At 41.8% G+C, this 25,925-nt stretch overlaps 1 protein-coding gene across 1 annotated transcript in view; it reads right to left on the reverse strand.

Annotated features, from left to right (window-relative positions):
- The window catches only part of UGCG (UDP-glucose ceramide glucosyltransferase), a 116,838-nt gene that overhangs the window by 37,942 nt on the left and 52,971 nt on the right, over nt 1-25,925 (reverse strand). Inside the window, exons 3-4 of the mRNA XM_069238731.1 lie at nt 5,783-5,885; nt 5,169-5,270 (exon numbers count right to left, since the gene is read on the reverse strand). Of these exons, the coding sequence (XP_069094832.1) occupies nt 5,169-5,270; nt 5,783-5,885 (205 nt within the window). The remainder of the gene's footprint in view (nt 1-5,168; nt 5,271-5,782; nt 5,886-25,925) is intronic.

Raw genomic sequence — 25,925 nt, forward strand, 5'->3', positions numbered from 1 at the left:
ATAAGGGCCATATTTATACTTTTTGATGCAAAACTGCGCTAACGCAGTTTTGCGCCAAAAAAATTAGCGCCGGCTATCGCCATTCTGAAGCGCCATGCGGGCGCCGTATTTATTGAATGACGTTAGCCGGCGTTAGCCGACCGGCGCTGCCTGGTGTGCGTGAAAAAAAACCACGTACACCAGGCAGCGCCGGCGTAGGGAAAAATGGCGTTTGGGCGTCCAAAAATGGGGCAAGTCAGGCTGAGGCAAAAAAATTGTCTTAACCCGAATTGCGCCATTTTTTTTTGGGTGCCCAGACGCCATTAACATGACTCCTGTCTTAGCAAACACAGGAGTCATGCCCCCTTGCCCAATGGCCATGCCCAGGGGACTTCTGTCCCCTGGGCATGGTCATTGGGCATAGTGGCATGTAGGGGGGCACAAATCAGGCACCCCTATGATACAAAAAAAAATAAAAAAAAATACTTACCACAACTTACCTTTTCTTCCCTGGGATGGGTCCCTCCATCCTTGGGTGTCCTCCTGGGGTGAGCAAGGGTGGCAGGGGGTGTCCCTGGGGGCAGGGGAGGGCACCTCTGGGCTCATTCTGAGACCACAGGTCCCTTAACGCCTGCCCTGACCCAGGCGTTAAAAAGAGGCGCAAATGCGGGGTTTTTTGCCCCGCCCACTCCCGGGCGTCATTTTTGCCCGGGAGTATAAATACCACGCACATGCCTGGGAGTCATTTTTTAAGACGGGAACACCTACCTTGCATCTCATTAACGCAAGGAAGGTGTTCACGCAAAAAAATGACGCTAACTCCATGAACTTTGGCGCTAGACGCGTCTAACGCCAAAGTATAAATATGGAGTTAGTTTTGCGTCGAAAAAAACGACGCAAATTCGGCGCAAACGGAGTATAAATATGCCCCTAAGTATGCAAATAGGATAATAATAATTGGCTATGTCAACTTACATATAAGTCCCTAGTATGTAGTTTGGCATGTAGGTTTAGGGACCCCAGCATAGATAGTGCACACGTAAGTGCACTGCTGAGTTGCCCAGTGTCATTTTAAAGGCAGGCCTGCCTTGATGGCTGCTTTTAAATTAAAGTTATATGCAAATTCGACTTTGGAATAAAAAATACTTCCAAAGTTGAAAACAACTTTATTTTGGGTGGGTGCCATGTAACTATAAGCATGGACCTTATAAAGATAGTTTTATAAGCCTTGGTGAGGTAAAACAGCCAAATTTGTTTTTCCTTCATTTTAGTGAATGACCTCCATAGGCTAGAATTGGGAGACTTTATTTAATTTAAAAGTCTCCTTCGGTGTCAGATACATCAAGTTTGGTATGAAATTATTTGTTATGATAAATCCCGCAATTTACAATTGTTGGATTTAATATAACTTGTTCAGGTTAAGAGTTTTAAACTCCACCTAAAAAGTTGCCAGTGTCAGCCTTGCAGTGCTCTGCTCTGATTGGCCATTCTCTGGCAGCCTTGCCAGGCAGCCTTGATGAGATGTGAAGTAGCAGGGCTGAACGCAAATAGATGTGCCTGGGGGAGGAAAACTTCCCCCAGTAGATGGAGAAGGAGGAAAGGGGTGGGGGGAGGAGGGAGGGCTGCCAAACTGGTCTTCAAAGGCAGGGAAGGACATTTTGGAGCAACCCAGCACCTCCCTCACATCCTGCAAACCCAGACAACTAGGTGCCCCCCTGATTTAAATTGGGAGAGGGCAGGAGAAGGTTGTGTTTAAGATTTTTAGCCCCTTCTGACTGAGTGGGTGGGCTCAGTCAGAAGTAACCTCCAAAAATCAGTTTCAGCCATGATGGAGTGTTGAGGAATGTTGTTTCCTGGGACTGATTTTTGCCACACTTCCCAGGAAGTGGTCATCACAGGGGGAAGGACTCTCACCTGGTTGGAGAATCGGGATCCCCCTGTTTTTCACCCAGGAGCAAGGATAAATTTGGCAGAGCTGTACCCACACCTGCGATCCCTATCAGATTCCAACAAGGAAGAACTACAGAAAAAGAAGGACTGCCCTGCTTGACCCCTGACCTGCATCTGGACACTGCACTCTGGAGGACTGTACCAGCTGCACACTTGGGCTTCACCACAAGAAGGATTTTGCCTGGTTTCATCTGGTTCAAGGAGGGACTCCCTGTTAGCTACAGGTGATAAACTGCTAACCAGAGTCCCCTGCACCAATTCATGAAGGAACTAAACAGCTGACCACTGTCCAGTGGCCAATTTGGAGTTTGTGCCAGGTGCATTCTGTGAGTTGTATTCCGTACCCTCAAGGAGCATCTCAGGGATTCTGGAACCTTGGGGTGAGCGGTGGACCTCAAAAGAACCTTAAAAGAACATCTGGAAGAAGATCCAGAAGTTTAGAGAACTTTTGGAAAAAAGCTCCATAAAGGGACAGACCCGCCACAGCAACTCTAGCCGGCTTACCTCAACCGCGACCCGGCCTGACTTGCAGGTTCGTCCTAGTGAAGAAAATCTCCGAAAAGGTGACTATGTCCGAACGTAGAAAGCTGACTGGGACCTTCCAGGCAGTGTATCAGAAGAGGACTCAAGGGACGTCAGATCAAGATTCAGGTTTGCCCCAGTCAAAGGACTTCCATCCCCACCGAGGTCTCCTGTGACACGTATCCAAGGAGAGTTCCAGGAGGTCGGATTGGACTAGCAACTTTGTCCCGCTGAAGAAAATCTTCAAGACAATGACTAAGTCCAAAGGTAAACTTTTGACTGAGGCCTCCCACGAGCTGTAGCCGAGCAGGGCTCTATCGCGGTCAGCCTCAAACTTTGACTTTGCCCCGGTCAAGATGCGACCTGATGACCAGATTGGCGCTTTTCATTTCTATGTGTTAGAAAACAGTAATTCTTCAAAAATTGATAGTTCCGGTTACCCATATCCAATTTTAATCGTTTTGGTGTCATTTTTAAAGATAAAAATAAAATCTATTTCTATAAATTGGTGTTGGATTTTTATTCTGTTTTACTTATTTACTGTTTTGTGATTTTTAAATGCTTTACACATATGTCTCCTAAGTTAAGCGTTGTCACTCGTTGCCAAGGTACCAAGGGTTGAGCTGGGTTTAATTTATTGAGACCTAGCTGGACCTAAGTGGAGGTTAGTGGCCTACTGCTAAGTGTAGGCACTTACCCGCCCTTACCAATAACCAATTTTCCAACACAGGCTGAGAAGAAGGATCTGGGACAGCAGCAACCAATGTATCACTGTACCACTTTCAAACCCTTTGGGAGGCCCAGAGCACAGACTGCTTGACATTTTCAAGAATTGAAATGCAAAATCTAATTTTCAAAGTTGAATTTAGTTTCTTTCCACATTAAAGTGAAACAGAATAGAATGAGTAAAATATTCTGTTATATGTCGAAAGTTACTAGTCCAATTGTAATTTTGGGAAAAGCCATTTCTATTCTGCTTTATTATTTATACAGCCCATTTAAGCTGCCTGCTTGTCACTTTAGAGAGCGGTGTAAAGTGAGGAGTTTAAAAGGGGATGGAGGAGCATTGTCATATAGTGAAAGGCGGAAGCAACCCAAGGGTGATATCATTTGCCTGATACAAACAAAAGGAGTTTATAGACCTTTCTGGAACATCCCTTGTTGGGTTTCCAAAGTGAAAACGTACTATAGTACAGAAGTTTACACAAAATACTCAACCTCAAAATATGTGCAACTCAGTAGATAGACTAGAATCTGTTTCTTGGTAACTGAATTTAGACATCTGGAGAGGAGGTAAGGTAGCATATGTTTAGGAAATTAGTGAACCACCAATTAAGCCGGGACATGGGAACTGGGAAGAACCATGAATTACACCGTTACATCACTAAGAGGACCCTGAAGATGGATGGGTACTGCAAGAATCCTTATGGCACTCCATGAAAGATGTAAGTGAAGGCCAGAGGGGGAAATGTAGTTTTACCTGGTGAGATGTTTGACAGTAAGGACAGTACCTACAACTCTTCAAGTTTGTTCTGGGAGAACGAGGATCCCTGTGCAATACAACAAAATCAGTCTCCTTATGAAACAGATGCAAAATGTTGACAAATCTGAGCAGAATCTTGAGGAATGTTGATTTTGCCAAAGGTTTTATGGAAACTTGAGATTCCAGATTCTGGCTTTTGTTGGGCAGTACTATGTGAATAAAGGGGTTCCTTATGTATTATTTTAAATTGTTAACCACATTTGCCAACTTTTATAAGACAAACGTTCTAAATAGTACTTGATACGTTTAATTTAGTGCCATGATTTTAACATTCTTAAAATTATGTACATGGCCACTGACTAACTTTTGTTAGTTATATCACAGAGTTTACACAGACAAAATCTTGAAATTCTTAATTTGTCTGGCGCTTACTTACTGTTAACACTGGAATCATAGGCAAACTCAGTAGCACAAAGGAATACAAACAATGATTGTCCCATTGGCTTTACTGCCAATGCTCAAATCCCTAAACGGCCGGCTGAATTTGAGAACAGACAGGAACCGGCTAGATCAACAAAGATCTTTCCATGAGAAGGTGTGACCTACATATCAGAACTCGGGATCAGCTCAAAACTACACACAAAAAATAACAAAATTGAGACACAGGGACAATATACGCTGCCTATGTGCACTTAAAGTAGGAATGCAAATGGTCTAGATTTTTCCTGTGGTCAACGAAAACAAAGAAGTGCTTCCAGTATTTAATTGGGTGGCACTATCTGCAAAGGTTTCTGCTAGCATTGCAGAAATCTGAAGGTAAAGTTGACCACTCTTAGAAATGGAGATATTTGTGAGGGCAGTTAACTACTATAATTGTGACCATTTTGTGGTCGAGAGGTGGTTAGTTCTTTGCGACTAGAGACGATCAAAGAGACTGCCATTGATTCTGGGTCAAAAGGCACTACTGATGGGGAAGAGCTAAAACGAAGTTACATCAATCTAACATCCCAAACACTCGCTGTTAACAGCTTGAAAGACCTACATTGAAACAACTGTGGCATAGAACGAGTTATATAAACAAAGAGGCACTGATAAACACATAAGGATTACTAACATTTGTGCTTTTAAATGACTTTTCCACTCTATGCAGATCCCCATGGAAGCGCTACACGAGTGAAAGATTCACACTAATTTAACATTATTCATGCAACCACAACACAAACATTAAACTTACCTCTGATTCCACTATCACATATCCATATCAGATCGTACTTGGCTACGTCGTACCCTGGCATTAAATTATTTATTTTGGGATTGATACCAACTTTTTTCCCACCTGTGGATGTAACATGTATTTTAAGTTAGTCACATTAGTCCTGAAGAAGCACTGCAAAGTCTTAAGAACTGCTTTTCTGCACAAGCTTTCCCTTAAAAAGTAAAACCAATGTGCATAAAGTACATGAGCAACGACTTTCTAGTATCAGAACCCCTTCAATACAACCTCTGTTCACTCAGTTTACCTGCCAATCGGATGATACAGTACTGCCAGGCCATGTTAAAGAGTATACAAATTAAATCTAACTTCTGGTAGAGCGACACACCAAAACAGCCCGAAAGCACAATAAGTGAAAAGACAGAGAAGGGGAAACCTGTTGAAATGTTTTACCTAATTAACAAGTAAGAAATGCCTACAAAGCGCTAATCCCAGTACATGTCTGAAGAATGAAAATCGAAACTGGAAATATGTGTAAAATGACAGGTCTCCAGGCATCGGGCTAACTGGAGTACCCAAAAGCTCTCTCTTGCCCTGTTAAAACCCGTGATAGCTCAGCCAAGAAGCATACTTACCTATAAATAATCTTGCATCTACATGTGGATATTTGCCAAGTAGCTTTTTACACACATCGATAGCTGGATCGTCATGATCTTGTACACAGAGGAGTATTTCAAACTGAGGAGGAAATTGAAAGAATATATGTTGAGATGAATATGCGTTTTAAAGAGGCAGTTACTTGTAACACCCATTATAAACATGGCTTAGTTTTTAGAAGTAGCTAAGACTAAATTCTAGATCAAGAACGAGTTTACATAAATTTTTTAGCTAAAAAAGCACAATGTACGTTGGCTGCTTGCAGCGAAGCGCAGACGCACTATGGGGACTACTGATAGTTTTGTCCCACGGTCTCCACTTTTGCAACTAAAACCAAACCTGTTAGTGTATAGAGAGTGGTGCCATTTCACACTATTATGTCTGCCAAATCCCAATTTGGTGGAAAATCAATACCAAACATTCTAAAATCTACTGTTAGGTAGAACAGAAGATCTTGCTATGAGGTATCTTGCAATACGGTACGCTGCGTACAGACCGCACCCGGTAGCCTATGTTAGAGACATGTTGATCCCTCCTAAGCGGACTGATCTATGAAGTGGTATCACTCCATTACTCTATGGAACAATATCACAAACAGCGCGCAGTGCCCTGGTTTACACCCCAGTGCAGCTTTAGGTGGGAACAGACTGGGGTCTGTGCACCCCATCAGAACAATAAGCTGGTGCCAGCAAAGCCGCGTACCTGTGCCTGCCCTGGCGGCGGCACACCAGTGAAAGGTGGACAGTTGTTTGAAACCACTTGTCCATCTTTCACTATGTATGTGGTAACCAGCTTGCATTTAAGAGGGGGCAGAGATCCTCTTGAGCCAATTGCAGTAAGGGGTGACACCTGTCCTCAGGTGAATATCTGCAGGCTCTCCAGGACCCTCTTTCCCCCATAAAAGAGTTTGACTCCTGGCAGCCTCTCTGTCTCTGCACCAGTGTCTGTAAAGCCATGGAAGCAGAGGCAAAGTCTTTCCTCATTTGCACGGCGGCCAAACCCCTTCATTTGCAAGGAGTCATGACCCCAGAAGTAAAGAGACAGGCCTACTGCGGAATTTGATGCTGAGGAACTCTAATAAAAGATCTATTCTGTGAATGAATCTATGTTGTCTTACAATTATCTGTACAGTGAAAGTCTATCATTTCAGTGGGGGTTGTGGAGATTTCAGAGTTATGCACACATCTTTTACTTATACTCTGGCAGCCGAAAAAAATGTGCGTACATAAGCCCAAGGCATTTTGGGACCTTGCCTCTATTTGCGGTACTGTTTATTATTCTCTGCTGTGGTGAGCTTCAAAGTTTCTTTAATATTCTTAACATTTGTTTTCAGACGTTAGTATGCCAGCGTTTTGTTTTCACACTGCGGCATGTTTGTAGAACTAGTGGGCGTTAGCTTTTGAGTAACACCTTAAAAACAATGTGAAAATGATAAGGTCTGTGAAACGGTTGGGTACTGGTAAAGTCCTTTTCCATTTTTGTGTGAGCCAAGTTGTTTTTTCATGTTCTCGATACCTTCCCGGTGTGTGAAGTGGTTGGTCATGGAGGCCGCAGTGTACACAGAACGTGGCCCAGTGAGCAAAAGCCTGATGAACTTCGCTGACAGAAGGCAAGTGCGTGTCTTCAGTTGGATCATTAGGAGGCATTTTTCCTGGAGCGTTATGGAGTCCTGTGTGCATTTTATAAACCTCAAGGTTAGCATGTAGAGGGTCCCGGGAAGCACGAGGCTCGCCTTCGAAGTTGCTGTGAACGGTCTCACAATCTCAATCTTAGGTTTGGGTTTTGACAGTGCAAGCTGTGAAGCAGATCTATTGTTTACAATATTACAATACACAAAGTGCACTCTTCCAAACATCGGGTTTCCAGCATCTTTCAACAATTGGCTTGAGAAGTTGTTAATCGCCTGTTGCTTGACCCCAGCTGAGAATTTTCTTTCACTCAATATAGGCTATTTGGGTGTATCCTTCCACCTTCTCTTCAGTGCTTGCATTTAACTGTATCAAGGACTACTTTAGAATTAAGGAGCCTTCAATTAAGTCTGCCTTTCGTTTTCGGCTGGCTTTAATTTGCTTACACTGTAGACGTTAGCAGACTAACACAGAACTAGCTTTCCCAATGCATCTTTTCTCCTACAATGAACCACTTTCAGTGCGTGGACATCAAAGATCTAATAAGCAGCTATTTTGAGGATGCCATAGGGTGTGGTGTGAAAGGCATCTGTGAGAATGTGACACACTTGATCTTGACATCGATGTATTACTGTCCTGATTTAATTAGGAGATTGCTGTGAATAAACAAAACAGAAACATTTTCTTTCTGTATACAATGCATCTGAACGAAATAACTTGAGGATTCTGTGTACTTTTGAGATGTAAAGCAGTGCAACATGCATTGCAAAACAAGCCCACCCCATAGGAGTCAGAATGACGTACCCATAAACAACATACCATGAGGCAAAAAAATACTCCTCTGGACGGAGCCATTCCCACTCTATGTATATCAAGTCTGACCTACAAAAAAGATATAATTAAGTGAGAAAAAAACAGTGCAAGGCGGTTTCTGCCTACAGCACAAGAAAGCCTGCTGGGATTTGGTGAGAAGCATAGCATTGGAAAGCTGCTCTAATTTAGGTGCTACACTATAGTTTAGGTGCTCCAGAAAAAAAGCAGAAGGGTTACATGTCAATGGATCATCATCCTGTAATAAATCTAAGGCAGGCGTCTCCAACGAGTAGCTCAGGAGCTACTGACAGTTCTTCAGTTACCTAAAATTAGCTCTCCTGTGTCTACTGCTGCCTACTAAATTGGGAGCTTTTGTTTGACCAAGTATATGTATACCAAAATTGAAACGTGTATTAGACAAAATGTGTATTTTCAGAACTGATAAGATGTTTGAATTTCCAAAATCTATTTACAGCTGATATTTGAGTGATAAATCATTTGGCTTTGAGGAGGCTTACTACTGGTATTATTACCTTTGTGCCAGGGGCACTTAAACTATGACCATTAATGTATTACCTATGTTTAGGGTCGCGCCTGCGAGTGCGTCTCACATGTGAGACACTGTTATGTTCAGTAAAGGGCTTGGAGCCCGCCTGTCACTTACTATTTGCTGGTTTGAGTGGCACTCTTCTTTGAAGTCTTGTAATTTGTCAAGGCACGCCCAGCATCATTTCCGTTCCTCTGTGTGGAGCAGGAATCGAGCGCTAACTAATTTCAACTTAACTAGTGCCCGTCCGCTGCTCCCAACGTGATCAAGGCACTATTTTGTTCATTTTAACCTCCAGTGCCCCGCAAACAGAACGCTTGTACCTGGCAAAAACGTGCCTAGTAGGACAAACAAAATTGTAAAGTTTTATTTTTTGAAGCTAACTTTCTTTTATTTTGTTAAGTCGTCTTTTCTAAGTTTCCACTCATGTTTTCTTTTTTTTTTTCTCACGGGTGCTGTTGTCAAAAGATAACAATTAACTTGTTTGAAATATGCAAGACCTACAGGGAGTGCAGAATTATTAGGCAAATGAGTATTTTGACCACATCATCCTCTTTATGCATGTTGTCTTACTCCAAGCTGTATAGGCTCGAAAGCCTACTACCAATTAAGCATATTAGGTGATGTGCATCTCTGTAATGAGAAGGGGTGTGGTCTAATGACATCACCACCCTATATCAGGTGTGCATAATTATTAGGCAACTTCCTTTCCTTTGGCAAAATGGGTCAAAAGAAGGACTTGACAGGCTCAGAAAAGTCAAAAATAGTGAGATATCTTGCAGAGGGATGCAGCAATCTTAAAATTGCAAAGCTTCTGAAGCGTGATCATCGAACAATCAAGCGTTTCATTCAAAATAGTCAACAGGGTCGCAAGAAGCGTGTGGAAAAACCAAGGCGCAAAATAACTGCCCATGAACTGAGAAAAGTCAAGCGTGCAGCTGCCACGATGCCACTTGCCACCAGTTTGGCCATATTTCAGAGCTGCAACATCACTGGAGTGCCCAAAAGCACAAGGTGTGCAATACTCAGAGTCATGGTCAAGGTAAGAAAGGCTGAAAGACGACCACCACTGAACAAGACACACAAGCTGAAATGTCAAGACTGGGCCAAGAAATATCTCAAGACTGATTTTCTAAGGTTTTATGGACTGATGAAATGAGAGTGAGTCTTGATGGGCCAGATGGATGGGCCCGTGGCTGGATTGGTAAAGGGCAGAGAGCTCCAGTCCGACTCAGACGCCAGCAAGGTGGAGGTGGAGTACTGGTTTGGGCTGGTATCATCAAAGATGAGCTTGTGGGGCCTTTTCGGGTTGAGGATGGAGTCAAGCTCAACTCCCAGTCCTACTGCCAGTTCCTGGTAGACACCTTCTTCAAGCAGTGGTACAGGAAGAAGTCTGCATCCTTCAAGAAAAACATGATTTTCATGCAGGACAATGCTCCATCACACACGTCCAAGTACTCCACAGCGTGGCTGGCAAGAAAGGGTATAAAAGAAGGAAATCTAATGACATGGCCTCCTTGTTCACCTGATCTGAACCCCATTGAGAACCTGTGGTCCATCATCAAATGTGAGATTTACAAGGAGGGAAAACAGTACACCTCTCTGAACAGTGTCTGGGAGGCTGTGGTTGCTGCTGCACGCAATGTTGATGGTGAACAGATCAAAACACTGACAGAATCCATGGATGGCAGGCTTTTGAGTGTCCTTGCAAAGAAAGGTGGCTATATTGGTCACTGATTTGTTTTTGTTTTTGAATGTCAGACATGTATATTTGTGAATGTTGAGATGTTATATTGGTTTCACTGGTAATAATAAATAATTGAAATGGGTATATATTTGTTTTTTGTTAAGTTGCCTAATAATTATGCACAGTAATAGTCACCTGCACACACAGATATCCCCCTAACATAGCTAAAACTAAAAACAAACTAAAAACTACTTCCAAAAATATTCAGCTTTGATATTAATGAGTTTTTTGGGTTCATTGAGAACATGGTTGTTGTTCAATAATAAAATTAATCCTCAAAAATACAACTTGCCTAATAATTCTGCACTCCCTGTATTGCACTGAAAATGCTTGTTTACATTACTGCTGGCAATCCTGCCTGACTCACTGTTGTGATCACTACATGGAATGAGGTGGCCACAAATGTAATTTTGTCTGATGTCATTATTATAACACTAATGATAATAACAACTTGGGATGATTTTTATTGATCGCAAGTAGCTCTGAAAAGGTTGGAGGCCCCTGATCTATGGGAACGAAACAAATGGTTGCCTATTATTGTTTCGGGAGGGAGGGAATGTGTTAACTCAAGCACACTGACTGGGAAGGGTGGTTGTTGTGCTTATATCTCAAGAATAGCAATTGTTCTGTGATTATTACTTTTTTTTTTTATAAACGCACTAAAAGTTTCTGTGGGAGGACAATTTACATACATCGTCTTTGAATGTGGCCCATGTTTTCTTTCTGCAAACGAAAAACAGACAGCTAATCTATTTTAAATTACATCCTCTTGATGTCTAAGGACAAAATAATGTTGAAAGAGCAGTTGTATTACGGATTCAACTGTTACAGAACCAAGGTTTTTGGAGGTCCTCATGTATTCAATAGTTGCAGAGATATCAATTCTTTAAATGGCCCGGGACAAGTCCTACTGTTGAAAAAGGGACAGGACCCTTAATTACTCACCAGTTTTAATGAAAAGCACTGATCACTAGTCTTTAGAATCCAGCCTTAATCTATCAAATCTGCACAGAAACCTGTGTCTGCAGGATCCCAAAGAGAAGGAATAGCATGAAATATCGCTCTGTCTGGTTTTCACTTGCTTGAGTGTCAAAAGATACCAAGAGTTCCAAACTGTCACTTCTTTCAGTAACCCAAGAAGAAATACTGCTCTCACTAAACGGTTGTACGGCACAAAAATCGAAGGTTCCTTTGCCAACTCGGCTAAATCTTTCAACCTCAGTATTAGTTATTGACAACGTTTAGAAAACCTTTTACGCAGGTTTCGCCCCACATAATTTTGAAAAGAAAAGGGGGTATGTTTAAAGATGAAACACACTGGAGTCAATTAGATTATTTTTTTGAGTTTATCTGTCACAGGGTGCTATGGCATAAAAAGATTATTAACTGGGAGAAAATTGAAAGACATTTTGAAATTTGAAGATTGACCAAATGTTTGCAAAAAATGAGATTTTGGATAAAGTTTTTTTTATATACACACACACACACCCCTACCTTTGTTATAGTTAGCAAAATTGTATTTATTATTTCTATACAAGCCAAACTTAAAATACAAACATTACAAATTCTTAAGTTATAGTTACGCCTTACATTCATAATTTGCACACCACCCTTAAATTAATATAACTATGTATTCTTCAGCTACAAACAAAAGATAAATTACTGCAAAATGTAAATTTCGAAACTTATCTCTTTAATTTATAATTTACGCAACACTTTCCATATACTACAACTTTCACACCTCAATACACAGTGTATTCAACTGTGTAGCCACATTACAGTACCTATATCCTGTGCCTTCTCCATGCACTTCTTATAGCCGTTTACATTATCTCATTTATACCATGACAAATAATAGTATTTACAAGAACAGTTATATAGCAAATCAAATTGAGAACACAGTGCATCGTAGTGCTGATTATATATTGATTTGTTTATTAAAAGCAGCCATGTGTAAGAGCCAGAAGAGAAAGCATAAACAGGCAAGGTTCTGAACTACCAAAGTTTATAAGTAGAGTATGTTTTTATTCAATAATTACACATACTAAATTTCTCCTGTTTAGGGGGTAGGGGGGTAAGATTCATGTATATAATGTAAGCCTCTATGTATTCAATAACATTTGGCGTATTCAGATATTACACTTAAAACACTGCCTTTAACTGCTTTCTAGATGTACGTTTTCTTTCACTGACAAAATACTGATGACCTGAGTAGGTAACAGAAGACTAAAATATTAAATTGACCTTAAGGGGGAACAAACAATTTGACAGAGGGTCAAATCTATGTTCCTTGTTGTACAGCTCAACAACTACCAATTTTCAAAGTTCCCCTTAAAATTACAATGCTGGCCACAGAAGACCCACTTTTCTCAGAGTGCAGCTTTCAAAATCTCATAGGATGGATGGTCACAATGTAAGAAAAAGAATGAAATCCAGAGTCTACATGAGGGCATATAAAATGATAATATTTCATGGTAGGCAAAGCAACATATACTTTGCTATGAATGTAATCAGAGCACTGGCAGCATACAGGGGGAAAGTCATCCAGATGTCCGTCTGTTATTGTCCAGTTAAGACGGCATTCTCAGGAGGATATGCTTAAGTGAAGCGTTGCATCCATTAAGCACTACAAGCAAAAAGACGGATCTTGCCATTTAGGCACTGTGCTTAGGCCAAAAAAGGGCGTAAAATGAAGCCCTAGCTATACTAAAACTGTAAAGAATTTTTCTTGACTGCATGTAGCCCGTTTTGGACTGCTAGGGGGTTGTCATCCTTTTTTTGTCGAATCAATGTCCTGTTCTGCAGCTTGATATTTCTTTTTACTGGGAAACCCAGACAGGGAAATGAGAAAATGACAAAGGCAGTGCCTTTACATGCCTTTAGAAACGTTTCCTTTTTCTGATCCTACGATGCCATTACTTCGGCAGTGCTCATTCATGTATTATTTCTAAAATAACGTAATAATTTAGCATTGCCGTGAAGCATAGATTGTAACATAGTTGATGTTGCCTACTACAGTTATTCTATGTTTGTATTATTTTTACAGAATTTGGTCTAAAAGCTTTCTGATTTTTTTGCAAGATCACAAAAGGGACATTTGATGTTGTGTTTCACAGCAATACACCAACCTTCTGAAGATAAGCAATTACAAGAGTCTGCAGCATTTTGTTTAAAATGGCAGTTTCTTTTCCATTTCAGCCCGTGTCTGCCATCTCAATTGGAGTAAGAGCAAATGAGTAAGGATATGACAATGTATTATAGAAACTGCTCTTGATAAAGGTGGAATTACGTACAGTGCTCAGATGACCATGTGTGTTATTCTGCCCCTGAGACAGTATGAACACATACCGTCCACCACCTCTGGAGTGTGGGAAGTCACAGAGGACCTATTTACAAATAGGCAAATCGATGATCTGCATGTAAACATAATGAAAAGGAAAGAGAATGTTCTCTCTAATAGCTGGACCAAGGACTCTAGGTCTCATTAGCAGAATCCCACTGCATGAATTATGTTACATGTATTTGTAAAGTGCATTATCACCTATGGTGCTTCGGGTGTGGTCCTAGCCTGGCCTAAGGAAGATGAGTGGGTTATTCTAAGAGCCAGGTCTTCAGCTTCTTGAATTCAAGAATTAAAAATGCAGCTCTGATGTGTAATGGCAAGTCATTCCAGACTTTTGACGGGCTGTAGGAGAAGGCTAGACCGCCAGTTCTGGTTTTGTGTATGCTTGGGTTGCATGCACAAAGGATTCCAGCTGAGTAGATGTATCTGATAGGTTTCTGAAATTAAATTTGTCTATTGAGGTGGAAATAGTGAAGTGTAACCCTCTGCAGGGACAGTCTGAGCAAATCCACAACTGCACACCGAAGATCAGCAAGAAGGAAGGCTAAGAGGCAAATACTGCATAACATAATCTGAACATCATCTGCGAGAAGGAAACCATCTTCAGTGTCATTTATTTACAAAAGATTTCTCCAACTCAACTGGCAGCACACTTCTTTTCCTTTAGCTGCAGACCACTACCAGAGTAGAAAGCAATTAATCAGGACTTAAAAGTAACCGCACCGGCTGTACTCAACTGAATTTTACACAAAAAGTAAAGTGCATTGATTTTAACCAACAGACAAGCATGCAGTGTGTTTCAATAGAGTGCTGTTCTTTAGCTAGCAGTATTTAGTTGCTTGAAATGGTCCATTATCTTTGGGAGTGGCATCTTTGTGGCCCACCTCCCCCATGGACAAGGCATGGGAGTATGTGCGAGCTGCAATATCAGCACCTCAGTGACTTCTCTACTCATACACAAAGGCAATAAACAAAATAACCATACGAAATACAGGCTGGTGATGTCTGGTAGGGCTTTTAATCCCTGGCAGATTCCTGCAGTGTCAGTACCCGGAAGAACATGTTGAGGTGCTGGAGTGACAAAGATGGCCCTTCTCCTAAAATGTAAACAGCAGCTCCAGACCACCATCCGGAAGGGTGACTTGCATGACAAAGTACGAACTTCTACTTTGGAATGTTCCTGTGTGGAATGTTGTCACTGTCCTCTAAAAAATATCAGCATGGAAATGTTGTGCACTTACAAAGCCACAACCTTGTATGTTCTTCAACTCAAAATGAAACACACGTAAAGCCTGTCTTGACTAAGTGAGATCGTGCCTGGCAGGAAGGTGAAAGTACATGTAGGCCCAATTTAGAAACAGCCTTGTTTTTACACAGTCTTCTATTCCACGACATACATAGGGGAGGCTCTTCAAATATTTATAACAGGATGCAGGTGTTAACCTTTCGCACTAGCAATATATACTTTTTCACTTCTCGTGAAAATAGGAAATTGGAAAATGCATAAATACAGACACTACAACTGCAAATACTAAGGGCCTCATTACGAGTCTGGGTGTCATTAGACCGCCAGACTTACGGTGGTGGTCGGACCACTGCCAATGCAGCGGTCCGAATGCCACATTGCAACCCTGGTGGTCAAGCCGCCAGGAAGTCGCAAGCTCTGCCAGGATCATAGATCCCGGTGGTTTGGTGGTGGAAGAGATTCTAATCTGCCAGGGCAGGGCTGCAAGCAGCGTTGTCCTGGGGATTATGACCCTCCTTCACCGCCAGCGGTTTCATGGTGGTAGCACCTCCATGAAAAGGCTGGCGGAGAACGGGTGCAGCTGCACTTGGCATGGGCAATGCAGGGGCCTCCCTGGCCAGCACCATCACAATGTTCACTGTCTGCAACATTGCAAGGGTGCTAGTGCACCCTGCAGCCTACAGCATTGCCGCCGGCTTGATTACAAGCTAGAGACAATGCTGTAGCCTATTTCCCACTAGGCCAGCAGGCGGAAACTCAGGTTTCCGCCCACTGACCTAGCGGGAAACTCTTAATTACACTGGCGGAGAGGTCGCCGCATGGGCGGCGGCCAACCTGTCGGGAGTTTGGCAGACAGGCTTTCTCCTCCGCCAAACTCAAAATAGGGCCCTAAGTTACTTTCAGTGTTTTGTGAAGCACTCATTTTTTAGAGTGCTTTGAGATCCTGCAGCGAGCTGAAGAAAATGTAGGCAAAAGATGGTGCTGTAAGTAGAAATAGTAAAAGGTGACAGCAGCTGAAAGACCGGAAGTGAAAATAATGATGGGAGAAGGGGTAGGGAGGAAGGACATGCGGAGCAGATCACTCATCCAAACACAAGGCCTGTCCACATCAATATTAGAGCTATTTTTATTCTCTATGGGTTTGATGGCAAACATTTGGATTTATTTTTAGAATTAGAGGTGAGGAAGATAAACAGGTGGATCCTAGCTCTGCAACTCCCACACAGTCTTGTCACTAAACACCTTCTGGATGCACTTTGTAAATAGGGAGAGCCAGGAAGAACTTGCCTCTGTCCGCACATATGACAAAGCTTGCAAAAACAGGAGAAAAACAAGCACTGACAAACACTATAGTTTTGGCATGAAGAACAGTGGATAAAAAAGTGGTAAATTTTGCGAGTAAATATGCATGTAGGATGAAGTAGGAAGCGGGCAGGGGAATAATCGAAGTGGGCAACTAGATGAACATGAAATCTTTGTGAAGTAAAGTCGATCAAGGCTGGTCCACAGGCCAAGCTCCTGCCAGCCTGTTAGCAGAGCAAATGCAGAGATCTGGCGTGTTTATGAAGCCTTATGCTTTCTGCATGACTGAAGCAGAGCTGGTTGGTGGTATTTTATTGAGATCAAGCTTTGTACTACATCCATAGACACTGGAATTCTGTGGCAGAGAGGACCAAATCATGTGGCAGGCAAAATAAATTATGCATAGTAATTTGGCACATTTTGTGGTAGTATTACTTCATTATTTTATCATTTGTGTTCTTGTTAACACTGTCTGGGCGTAGGTTCCAGTTCATTAGTACCAGTTTAACATCCAAATAAAGCAATAACCAACAGAAAGGTGACTAGCCAGCCTTTTCGGAGGGCCTTCTATTGTGTGGCAGCTTGTGTCCCCGAGTTTTTAGTAACTTTTGACATGTTGACAGATAAATATTTTTTGTTAAAATCTACAGATTATGTAGAAGATGATGGATTATGCGGCAAATTCACAATTATACAGAAAATCCCAAGGCTGCAAAAATGACATAATTCCAGTTGTGCTGACTACACTTCTCCACATTACAAGTAATGGCAAGATTTTCGCCAAAGCCCAGGGAACTACCTCATTCACCCGTTTTATCTAAGCTTTTTTTTTTTACATTTCTATTTGCAAGGTCCTCTTAAATTTGGACTCTCTTTACAGCATACGAGCGAAGAGAGAACTAGAAGCCTTTCCTCACAGCTATCTACCCATCCCCTTTTCTGATAGCAAACTACTTGCACGAGTACAGAGTGTGGAAGGGAAGCGTTTAGCACTTTTGCCTGCTACTTTATCTGCAGGCGAGGAAAGCTGGCCCAGCTGCTAACTCGTCCTTACATTTTCTGCGTTTGTAAAGTTTTCACACTGCACTGTTGCTGCCTATGCTGTAGATATTGCTGTTAGTGTACACGTTGGTTAAACAAATATTTCACTATGCAAAAGTCAAATCAATTGCCTTTCTCAATGCTTGCGTCTAAGTGGCTGCAAGTCACAGACGTCTTTTGAAGCAAACTACTATATAACTCTGCTTCATATTCGACATGTGAATCATCTTTTTAGTTCCAATGAGGTTCGAGTTAGGTTTCTGTCTTTAAGCTACACCCAAAGTGCTTGGATAAGCCACGCCACAAGGAGACAAGCGTGCATTTTTATTAAATGTACTCATAAATAAGGGGGTGCAAAAATTACAAAACTGATAGCTTAGCTATAGCACCCTCCCACTTGGAAGAAAACAAAGATCAATGAAACATACCAATCGACCAGAAAAAAACAGAATGGCTTGTTCTCTCAAAATACATGAAAAAACAGCTTTTCTTACTGACATTTTGCGCTGGTTTTTGAGAAATACAATTCGTGTTAAGCTAGCAAATGAGAAGTACCAGGCAAGTGAAAATGTCACAGCACGTGGACTGGGAAAAAAAGTTCAATTTTCTGGTGTAATATTAGTACGTATGCATGCCCTTTCTGGGTTTTTTTTGTGTTTTTTTAGTTATGGTGCGAAGCTAGACAGCGGACTCAGCATCTTGTTCACTCCTTTTGTACACAAAGTACGCACGTGGAAGAAAAAGGTATGTGGATGCTGAGTAAGAAGGTCTGTTTGTTATCTTATGATTAATTGCTTTTGCAGCATACAATGTACTTAAACTCGGCACAGAGATTCAGAAGCTAGCTAAATGGAAAGAGAAATTATGAAACCCTAGTCAATTTAACACTAGAGTGCGAATGAAACGTGCACACCTGCAAAAGCACAGGCTAGGACAGGTGTCTCCAACAAGTTGATCACAAGCTACCCCTAGATCCCAGACCTATTTAGAGTAGCTCACAGCCTGGAGTTCATTTTAAGTAAGCACAGGATCACATTTTTACTATAAAATTGAAGGGAATGCTGTGTTTATTTTACATTATTATGAACAGGCTGCAGATATCAGGGCCTGATAAGGAGCAGAGCTGGGGTCAGATTTATGACCTAGGACACAGGGCGAAGAATGGAAGCACTAAGATATTTAACTCTGAAATTAAAGTCCTTATCAACTCAGTATTAGAAGAGAAAACAAACAATGTTTCTCAATGCTTTTAAAATCAGGGAAAATCAAAATGAAAAGTTATCTTCTAATTAAGTTAACTTTTCATTTTAATTTTCAATTTTTTAATGAAAGTGTTGCATTTAGAAACAGCAGGCCTCTCGCTCTGAGTGGCCATTAGAACACTGTGCCATATTTATAATTGAAAATTCAGTCCATTTTTTCAATGAGATAAATTTAAAGTGCAGAAAATGGTTCCACATTATGAAGATTTTTGCACTTAAAATTTCTCCTATTTTAAAAAATGGTTGTATGTTTGTGTTATATAGGTTAAGGGTGCCACATATGGCGAAAGGTATGTCCTGTGCCACAAGTATATACAACACACAGTCCATTCATATGCACACATGTTCAAACAACCCCAAATACCACAGTCTCGCTGACTCATGGCAGTCCTGACATAGTGCCCCTAGTTAAAGTATTTAGGGGCATATTTACAAGAAAGTAGCACATCAGCTCTGATGCGCCACTTTTCTTGCGTCGCTCTGTGCCCCTTAACGTCACTATGGTAGCACTGTATTTACTACACAACGCACCATGGTGCACGTTTGCACAATAGCGCCATAATATAAAATGCTATTGTGGCGCTTTGCTGGATTAGCGCCACAAATGATGGCGCTAGTCCAGCAAAGCACAGAGAGGCCCAGAGGTTACTATGGGAGCCAGCTGCCCTGAGCAGGCGTTAAAAATTACAGAAAAAAATGTGTAGTCAAATCTTGTAAATGTTAATGCATAATTTTTTTGGGGCCTCCCAGCATGGGAACATCCCCCTTACACTCATTAGATCTGGCAGAGGTATAATCTGGCACAAGGGGTTACAAAGTGGAGCAGTGCATGCATTGTGCCACTTTGTAAATATGGCACACGGTGGAGGCCTCCTTAGTGTAAAAAAATAACACTAGGGTGGCGCAAAGGAGCACAAGGGGCTAGTAAATATGCCTCTTAGTTCAAAGCATTGAGTCTGGCTCTATGGACTTTAGGCTCAAAGTCAAGGAAGCTGGGCATGAGGCCATCTGGTAATAATTAGTGAGTTGTTTAGCTTTCAACAGCTCATGATGCTTTTCACTGATCAGAAGTAGCTCTCACTACAGAAAAGGTTGGAGACCCCTTTGCTAGGAGGACTGATGTTTTATAAATTACAGTATGATCCTCAAAAGGTTGTCTCCAATAATGAAAGAGGACCAGGTTGAAAGGATAAACCATTAAAATCAACACTTCAGAGCAAGTGAATACTAAAGGCTGCACTAGGTACCCAAAACAGCATAAATTATGCCAATGTGTAATATTCTGAAGATGCTTTTGTTTAGCAGAAGTACCCTCTAATGCAGCAGTAGGGGGCCACATGCAGCCACCCTGACCTTTACATCTGGACCCCTCCTCAACAGAAACAATGGGTTGCTTTTTACTTGACAGCACTAACATCAAGGAGATGTTAAGTAAACAAGCAAGCATTTATTTAACCCCTTCTCTGCCAGGGCTTTTCCCCCTCAGGTGCCTGGCCTTTTTTTGGCTATTTGGGGCAATTCGTGCTTAGGCCCTCATAACTTTTTGTACATGTAAGCTACCTGCTCCAAATTTGTGACCTTTTTTCCCAACATCCTAGGGTTTCTAGAGGTACCCAGAGTTTGTGGGTTCCCCTGAAGGAGACCAAAAAATTACCCAAACACAGCAACAAATAAATCTTTTTTTTTTTTTTTTTTACATGGGAAAAAAGTGCTGCAGAAGGCAGCTTGTGTTTTTTTTTCTGAAAATGGCATCAACAAAGGGTTTGCAGGGCTAAAATCACCATCTTCCCAGCTTTCAGGAACAGGCAGACTTGAATAACACACTTTTTCAACACAATTTTGCATTTTACTGGGACATACTCCATTTTTACTATTTTTGTGCTTTTAGCCTCCTTCCAGATAGTGACAGAAATGGGTATGAAACCAATGCTGGATCCGGGGAGCTAAACATTTTTGAAAAGTAGAATAAATTCTGAATTTAGCAAAGGGTAATTTGTGTAGATCCTACAAGGTTTTCCTACAGAAAATAACAGCTGAAATAAAAACATATTGAAATTGAGGTAAAAAAATAAAACAGCCATTGTTCTCCACGTTTTACTCTGTAACTTTTTCCGGCAAAGTCAGATTTTCAAAAGCAATATACTGTTACATCTGCTGGACTCTTCTGGTTGCGGGGATATATAGGGCTTGTAGGTTCATCAAGAACCCTATGTACCCGCAGCCAATAAATGAGCTGCACCTTGCAATGGGGTTTCATTGTATAACGGGTATACAGCAATTCATTTGGTGAAATATTAAGAGTGAATAATAGGTATCAAGGAAACCTTTGTATTTCTAAACTGGGCACAAGATAAGGTGTTGAGAAGCAGGACATTTCTCAAATAGCCGTCTTTTTTACACACTATCTTACATTTAGAAGGAAAAAATGTAGAGACAGACAAGGGGCAACAACACTTGTTCTGCTATTCTGTGTTCCCCCAAGTCTCCCAATAAAAATGGTACCTCACTTGTGTGGGCAGGCCTAATGCCCGCGACAGGAAACAAACATGGACAAATCACATTTTTACATTGAAATTTTTTGAGTGCCGAGCTGTGGCTTTTGGCCTTTAGCTCAACCGACACTTAGGGAAACCTAGCAAACCTATACATTTTTGAAAACTAGACACCTAAAGGAATTCAGAATGGGGTGACTTGTGGGGTTCTCACCAGGTTCTGTTACCCAGAATCCTTTGCAAACCTCAATATGTGGACCAAAAAACACACACTTTATCCTCACATTTCGGTGACAGAATGTTCTAGAATCTAAGAGAAGACACACATTTCCTTCTACCCAGCATTCACCCCCACCCCTCAAGTCTCCTAATAATAATGGCACCTCACTTGTGTGGCTAGACCTAGTGCCCACAACAGGAAATGCCCCAAAAGACAATGTGGACACGTCACATTTTCCCAAAGAAACCAGAGCTGTTTTTTCCAAGTGCCTAGCTGTGGATTTTGGCCTCAAGCTCAGCTGGCACCTAGGGAAACCTACCAAACCTGTGCATTTTTTTAAAACTAGACATCTAGGGGATTCTAGGATGGAGTGACTTGAGGAGCCACACATTTCCTTCCACCCAGCATCCCCCGCCAAGTCTCCCGATAATAATGGCACCTCACTTGTGTGGGAAGGCTTAGGGCCCGTGAAAGGAAATGCCCCAAAACACTATGTGGTCACATCAAAATTATCAAATACAAAAGTACCTGTTTTTGCGGGGGTGGGGGGCCTGTGTTTTTGGTCCTGGTCTCAGCAGCCATATAGGAAACCTACCAAACCAAACATTTCTGAAAACTAGACACCTGAGGGAGTCCAGGGAGGTCTGTCTTACGTGGATCCCCCAGTGTTTTCATACCCAGAATCCTCAGCAAACCTCAAATTTAGCTAAAACAAAACAAAAAAAAGAAAAAAAAAAAAAAAAAAAAAAAAAAAAACATTTTTCCCACATTTCTGTGTGGGATCACCTCACCAGGACAAATTTCCTACCACCCAACGTTCCCCTCAGTCTCCCGGTAAAAATGATACATCACTTGTGTAGGTGGGCCAAGTGCCTGTGACAGGGACGAGCCAAAAACATGTTGAAATTGAGGGGAAACTAAAGCATGTCCAAAAGGGCAGTTTGAAAAAAAACATTTTAGGCTGACAAGTGGGGCAGAATTGTTATCGGTATGGATGTGACCATGCTGGGTAGTAGGAATTTTGTGGATTCCTGCAGATTCCAAAAGGTTCCATCACAAAAATGTGGGAAAATGTGTGATTTCCAGCAAAGTTGGAGGTTTGCAGAGCATTGTGGGTAAGAAAATGGTGCGCGTGCATGTGAAGCACACCACCCTGGACTCACCCAGATATTTAGTTTTCAGATGTGTCTAGGTCTTGTGGAATTTTCTCCATGGCAGCATCCGAAAATTCAACAAGTGCAGCCCTCACCATTTCAAGTGGGACGATTTTGAGAGATAGACAAGCTCTCATGGCCCAAACGTAAAACCAAAACCCAAACTAATCAAATGTCTCTTGCTTGCCGTGGCCTAAGATGTTTTAGTGTGTGGGGGAGAGCTGAAAGACTGTTACCCCCTTCAGAAGACTCTTAAAACACTAGATTACATATCACTACACTGAAAGGCAAAGAGGACATCACTGGGGGAGGTAGACTATGGTCAGACAGGGTATGAAATGGGGCAGTTTAAGGGGCTTGGGATATTGTACAGCTAGCATTTTCCTACCTGCACACTCAACTAATGCCAAAAAACGTATCTTTAATGCTTACAAATTGTGGTTTCTTGACCAACAATTAGGTTTTAAAGTTGCAAGGCAGACTTATAGGACGATCTTAAAGACGTCTGGAACAAATATGCCTCCAGACAGGGGACCTGGAAGGTGCAAATGAATTCCTCTTGACACTGGAAGCCATTAGAATGGGACCAGAGATGAAAGTGGTGGTGTGCCCTAATCCTTCAGGTAGAGTTGGAATCATGTGCAAATGTAGAGACTGACCTGGTTTGCTCTAATTTGTTGTTGAAAATGTTGAATTAAAATACATGTTTGAAAGGTTGGAAGGAGGCCTTTACATTTAATGAGCTGTAACTCAAGATGTTGGGACGGCAGGATGAAGTTGAAATTTAAATGGTACGTCAGTTACCCCTTGAACCACTCGTACTTTCTCAGGATGGGTGTCAACTGTTTCCACTTAAACTCATCATCTACATCCAGATCACTCACAAGTTAACCCTTTGCAGTCCGGGGCGGATGCGGTGTATGAAGTGCCAGGCGATTTCCAGAAAGGGGCCTCCGTTCTGCTTAGCCTGAGAGGTATTGCTCAATGAACTGCAAATGTAAAGCATTTTTGTGTTTTGCAGCTAGCTACCTAACACCAACAGGAAACAAACGTGCAATAACAGCAAGTTTAATGTTTAAAAATACACCCAGCACATTTTGTTTAGCCAGCAAAAGCAGTTTGCAGGAATGGAATTTGCAAGTTCCACGTGTCTCATGGCCCAAACGTAAAACCAAAACCCAAACTAATCAAATGTCTCTTGCTTGCCGTGGCCTAAGATGTTTTAGTGTGTGGGGGAGAGCTGAAAGACTGTTACCCCCTTCAGAAGACTCTTAAAACACTAGATTACATATCACTACACTGAAAGGCAAAGAGGACATCACTGGGGGAGGTAGACTATGGTCAGACAGGGTATGAAATGGGGCAGTTTAAGGGGCTTGGGATATTGTACAGCTAGCATTTTCCTACCTGCACACTCAACTAATGCCAAAAAACGTATCTTTAATGCTTACAAATTGTGGTTTCTTGACCAACAATTAGGTTTTAAAGTTGCAAGGCAGACTTATAGGACGATCTTAAAGACGTCTGGAACAAATATGCCTCCAGACAGGGGACCTGGAAGGTGCAAATGAATTCCTCTTGACACTGGAAGCCATTAGAATGGGACCAGAGATGAAAGTGGTGGTGTGCCCTAATCCTTCAGGTAGAGTTGGAATCATGTGCAAATGTAGAGACTGACCTGGTTTGCTCTAATTTGTTGTTGAAAATGTTGAATTAAAATACATGTTTGAAAGGTTGGAAGGAGGCCTTTACATTTAATGAGCTGTAACTCAAGATGTTGGGACGGCAGGATGAAGTTGAAATTTAAATGGTACGTCAGTTACCCCTTGAACCACTCGTACTTTCTCAGGATGGGTGTCAACTGTTTCCACTTAAACTCATCATCTACATCCAGATCACTCACAAGTTAACCCTTTGCAGTCCGGGGCGGATGCGGTGTATGAAGTGCCAGGCGATTTCCAGAAAGGGGCCTCCGTTCTGCTTAGCCTGAGAGGTATTGCTCAATGAACTGCAAATGTAAAGCATTTTTGTGTTTTGCAGCTAGCTACCTAACACCAACAGGAAACAAACGTGCAATAACAGCAAGTTTAATGTTTAAAAATACACCCAGCACATTTTGTTTAGCCAGCAAAAGCAGTTTGCAGGAATGGAATTTGCAAGTTCCACGTGTCTATTAAAAATATATTGTCACTTACAGCTGTTTTCAAGCTCAGTAGGATAAATTGTATGTGAAAAAATACACGCGATTTATATAAAAAAAATATTTTTGTATTTATTTGTGATTATGTTAAGTTGCTGATTCTATGGTGTGAAAAAGAACGATGGATTAAACCCAGATCTGTGACTGGGGGTGAGTGTTTGCATTGTTCAGCACTCCGTCCATCATCCTTTTGCGTTATTAAAAATATATTGTCACTTACAGCCGTTTTCAAGCTCAGTAGGATAATTCGTATGTGAAAAAATACACGCGATGTATATAAAAAAATATTTTTGTATTTATTTGTGATTATGTTAAGCTGCTGTTTCTATAAAAAAAGAAACCTTTGGACTTTTAATAATGGATTATTACAAGGGCAGTATAACTTCTTGTGGAGTCACTGCCCGTGTCATCTGAATATATTTCCCAGAAGAAAACGTCGTTACTGTCAACTTTTTAAGACGCCAGTGGATAAAGTGGTTGTTATGATCAGCATTCTCACCAAAGCTAGAGGCAGCAACGCCACAATGTCTCTAGTGAAGTGACTGCATTTTGAGTCGTCCATCTTCCCTAGTTGCCCAGCACCCCAGGGCAGAGCCGCTGCCCGTTCTAAAGGAAAAAGCTAAAGGTGAATACCTCCGAAAACACGCACCCCGCGGACTGCGCGCGCTGTACTCTCCGCGAAGTCACTGGTTTTACAATAATAAATAGAAAAGAATGGCGCTTATTTGTAAATCGCATACAGAATAACACAACTGAAGCCAAACGGGGATGTGACCCTGCCCCGGGGGTTTGGAGCACGCCTTCCGGCTCTGAGGAAGCGAACATGTGGTCGGGCCGCATTCCTCTGCAGGAGCCTCTGAGGAATAAAGACAGCTTCGAGCAATTTCACGTCTCGGAGAGGCACAGGGAAGCACGGAGCAAATGGGCGAGAACACAATCAACTTGAACCAGTGCTTTCAGTAGGAAGTGTTTGAGAGTATGGAGTACCTGCTCTATTTTTTTTTAATTAGAAAGGGAACGTACCTGCTACTTCTCAGCACTGCTCAAATCGATTTTAAGGGAGCGTACCGGCACTTTTCAGGAGCAAACACGTACTCTAAGTAACGAGTAGCTAGACTTCTGTACT

Source organism: Pleurodeles waltl, chromosome 1_2 (genome assembly GCF_031143425.1).
Source record: "Pleurodeles waltl isolate 20211129_DDA chromosome 1_2, aPleWal1.hap1.20221129, whole genome shotgun sequence".
NCBI lineage: Eukaryota > Metazoa > Chordata > Amphibia > Caudata > Salamandridae > Pleurodeles > Pleurodeles waltl.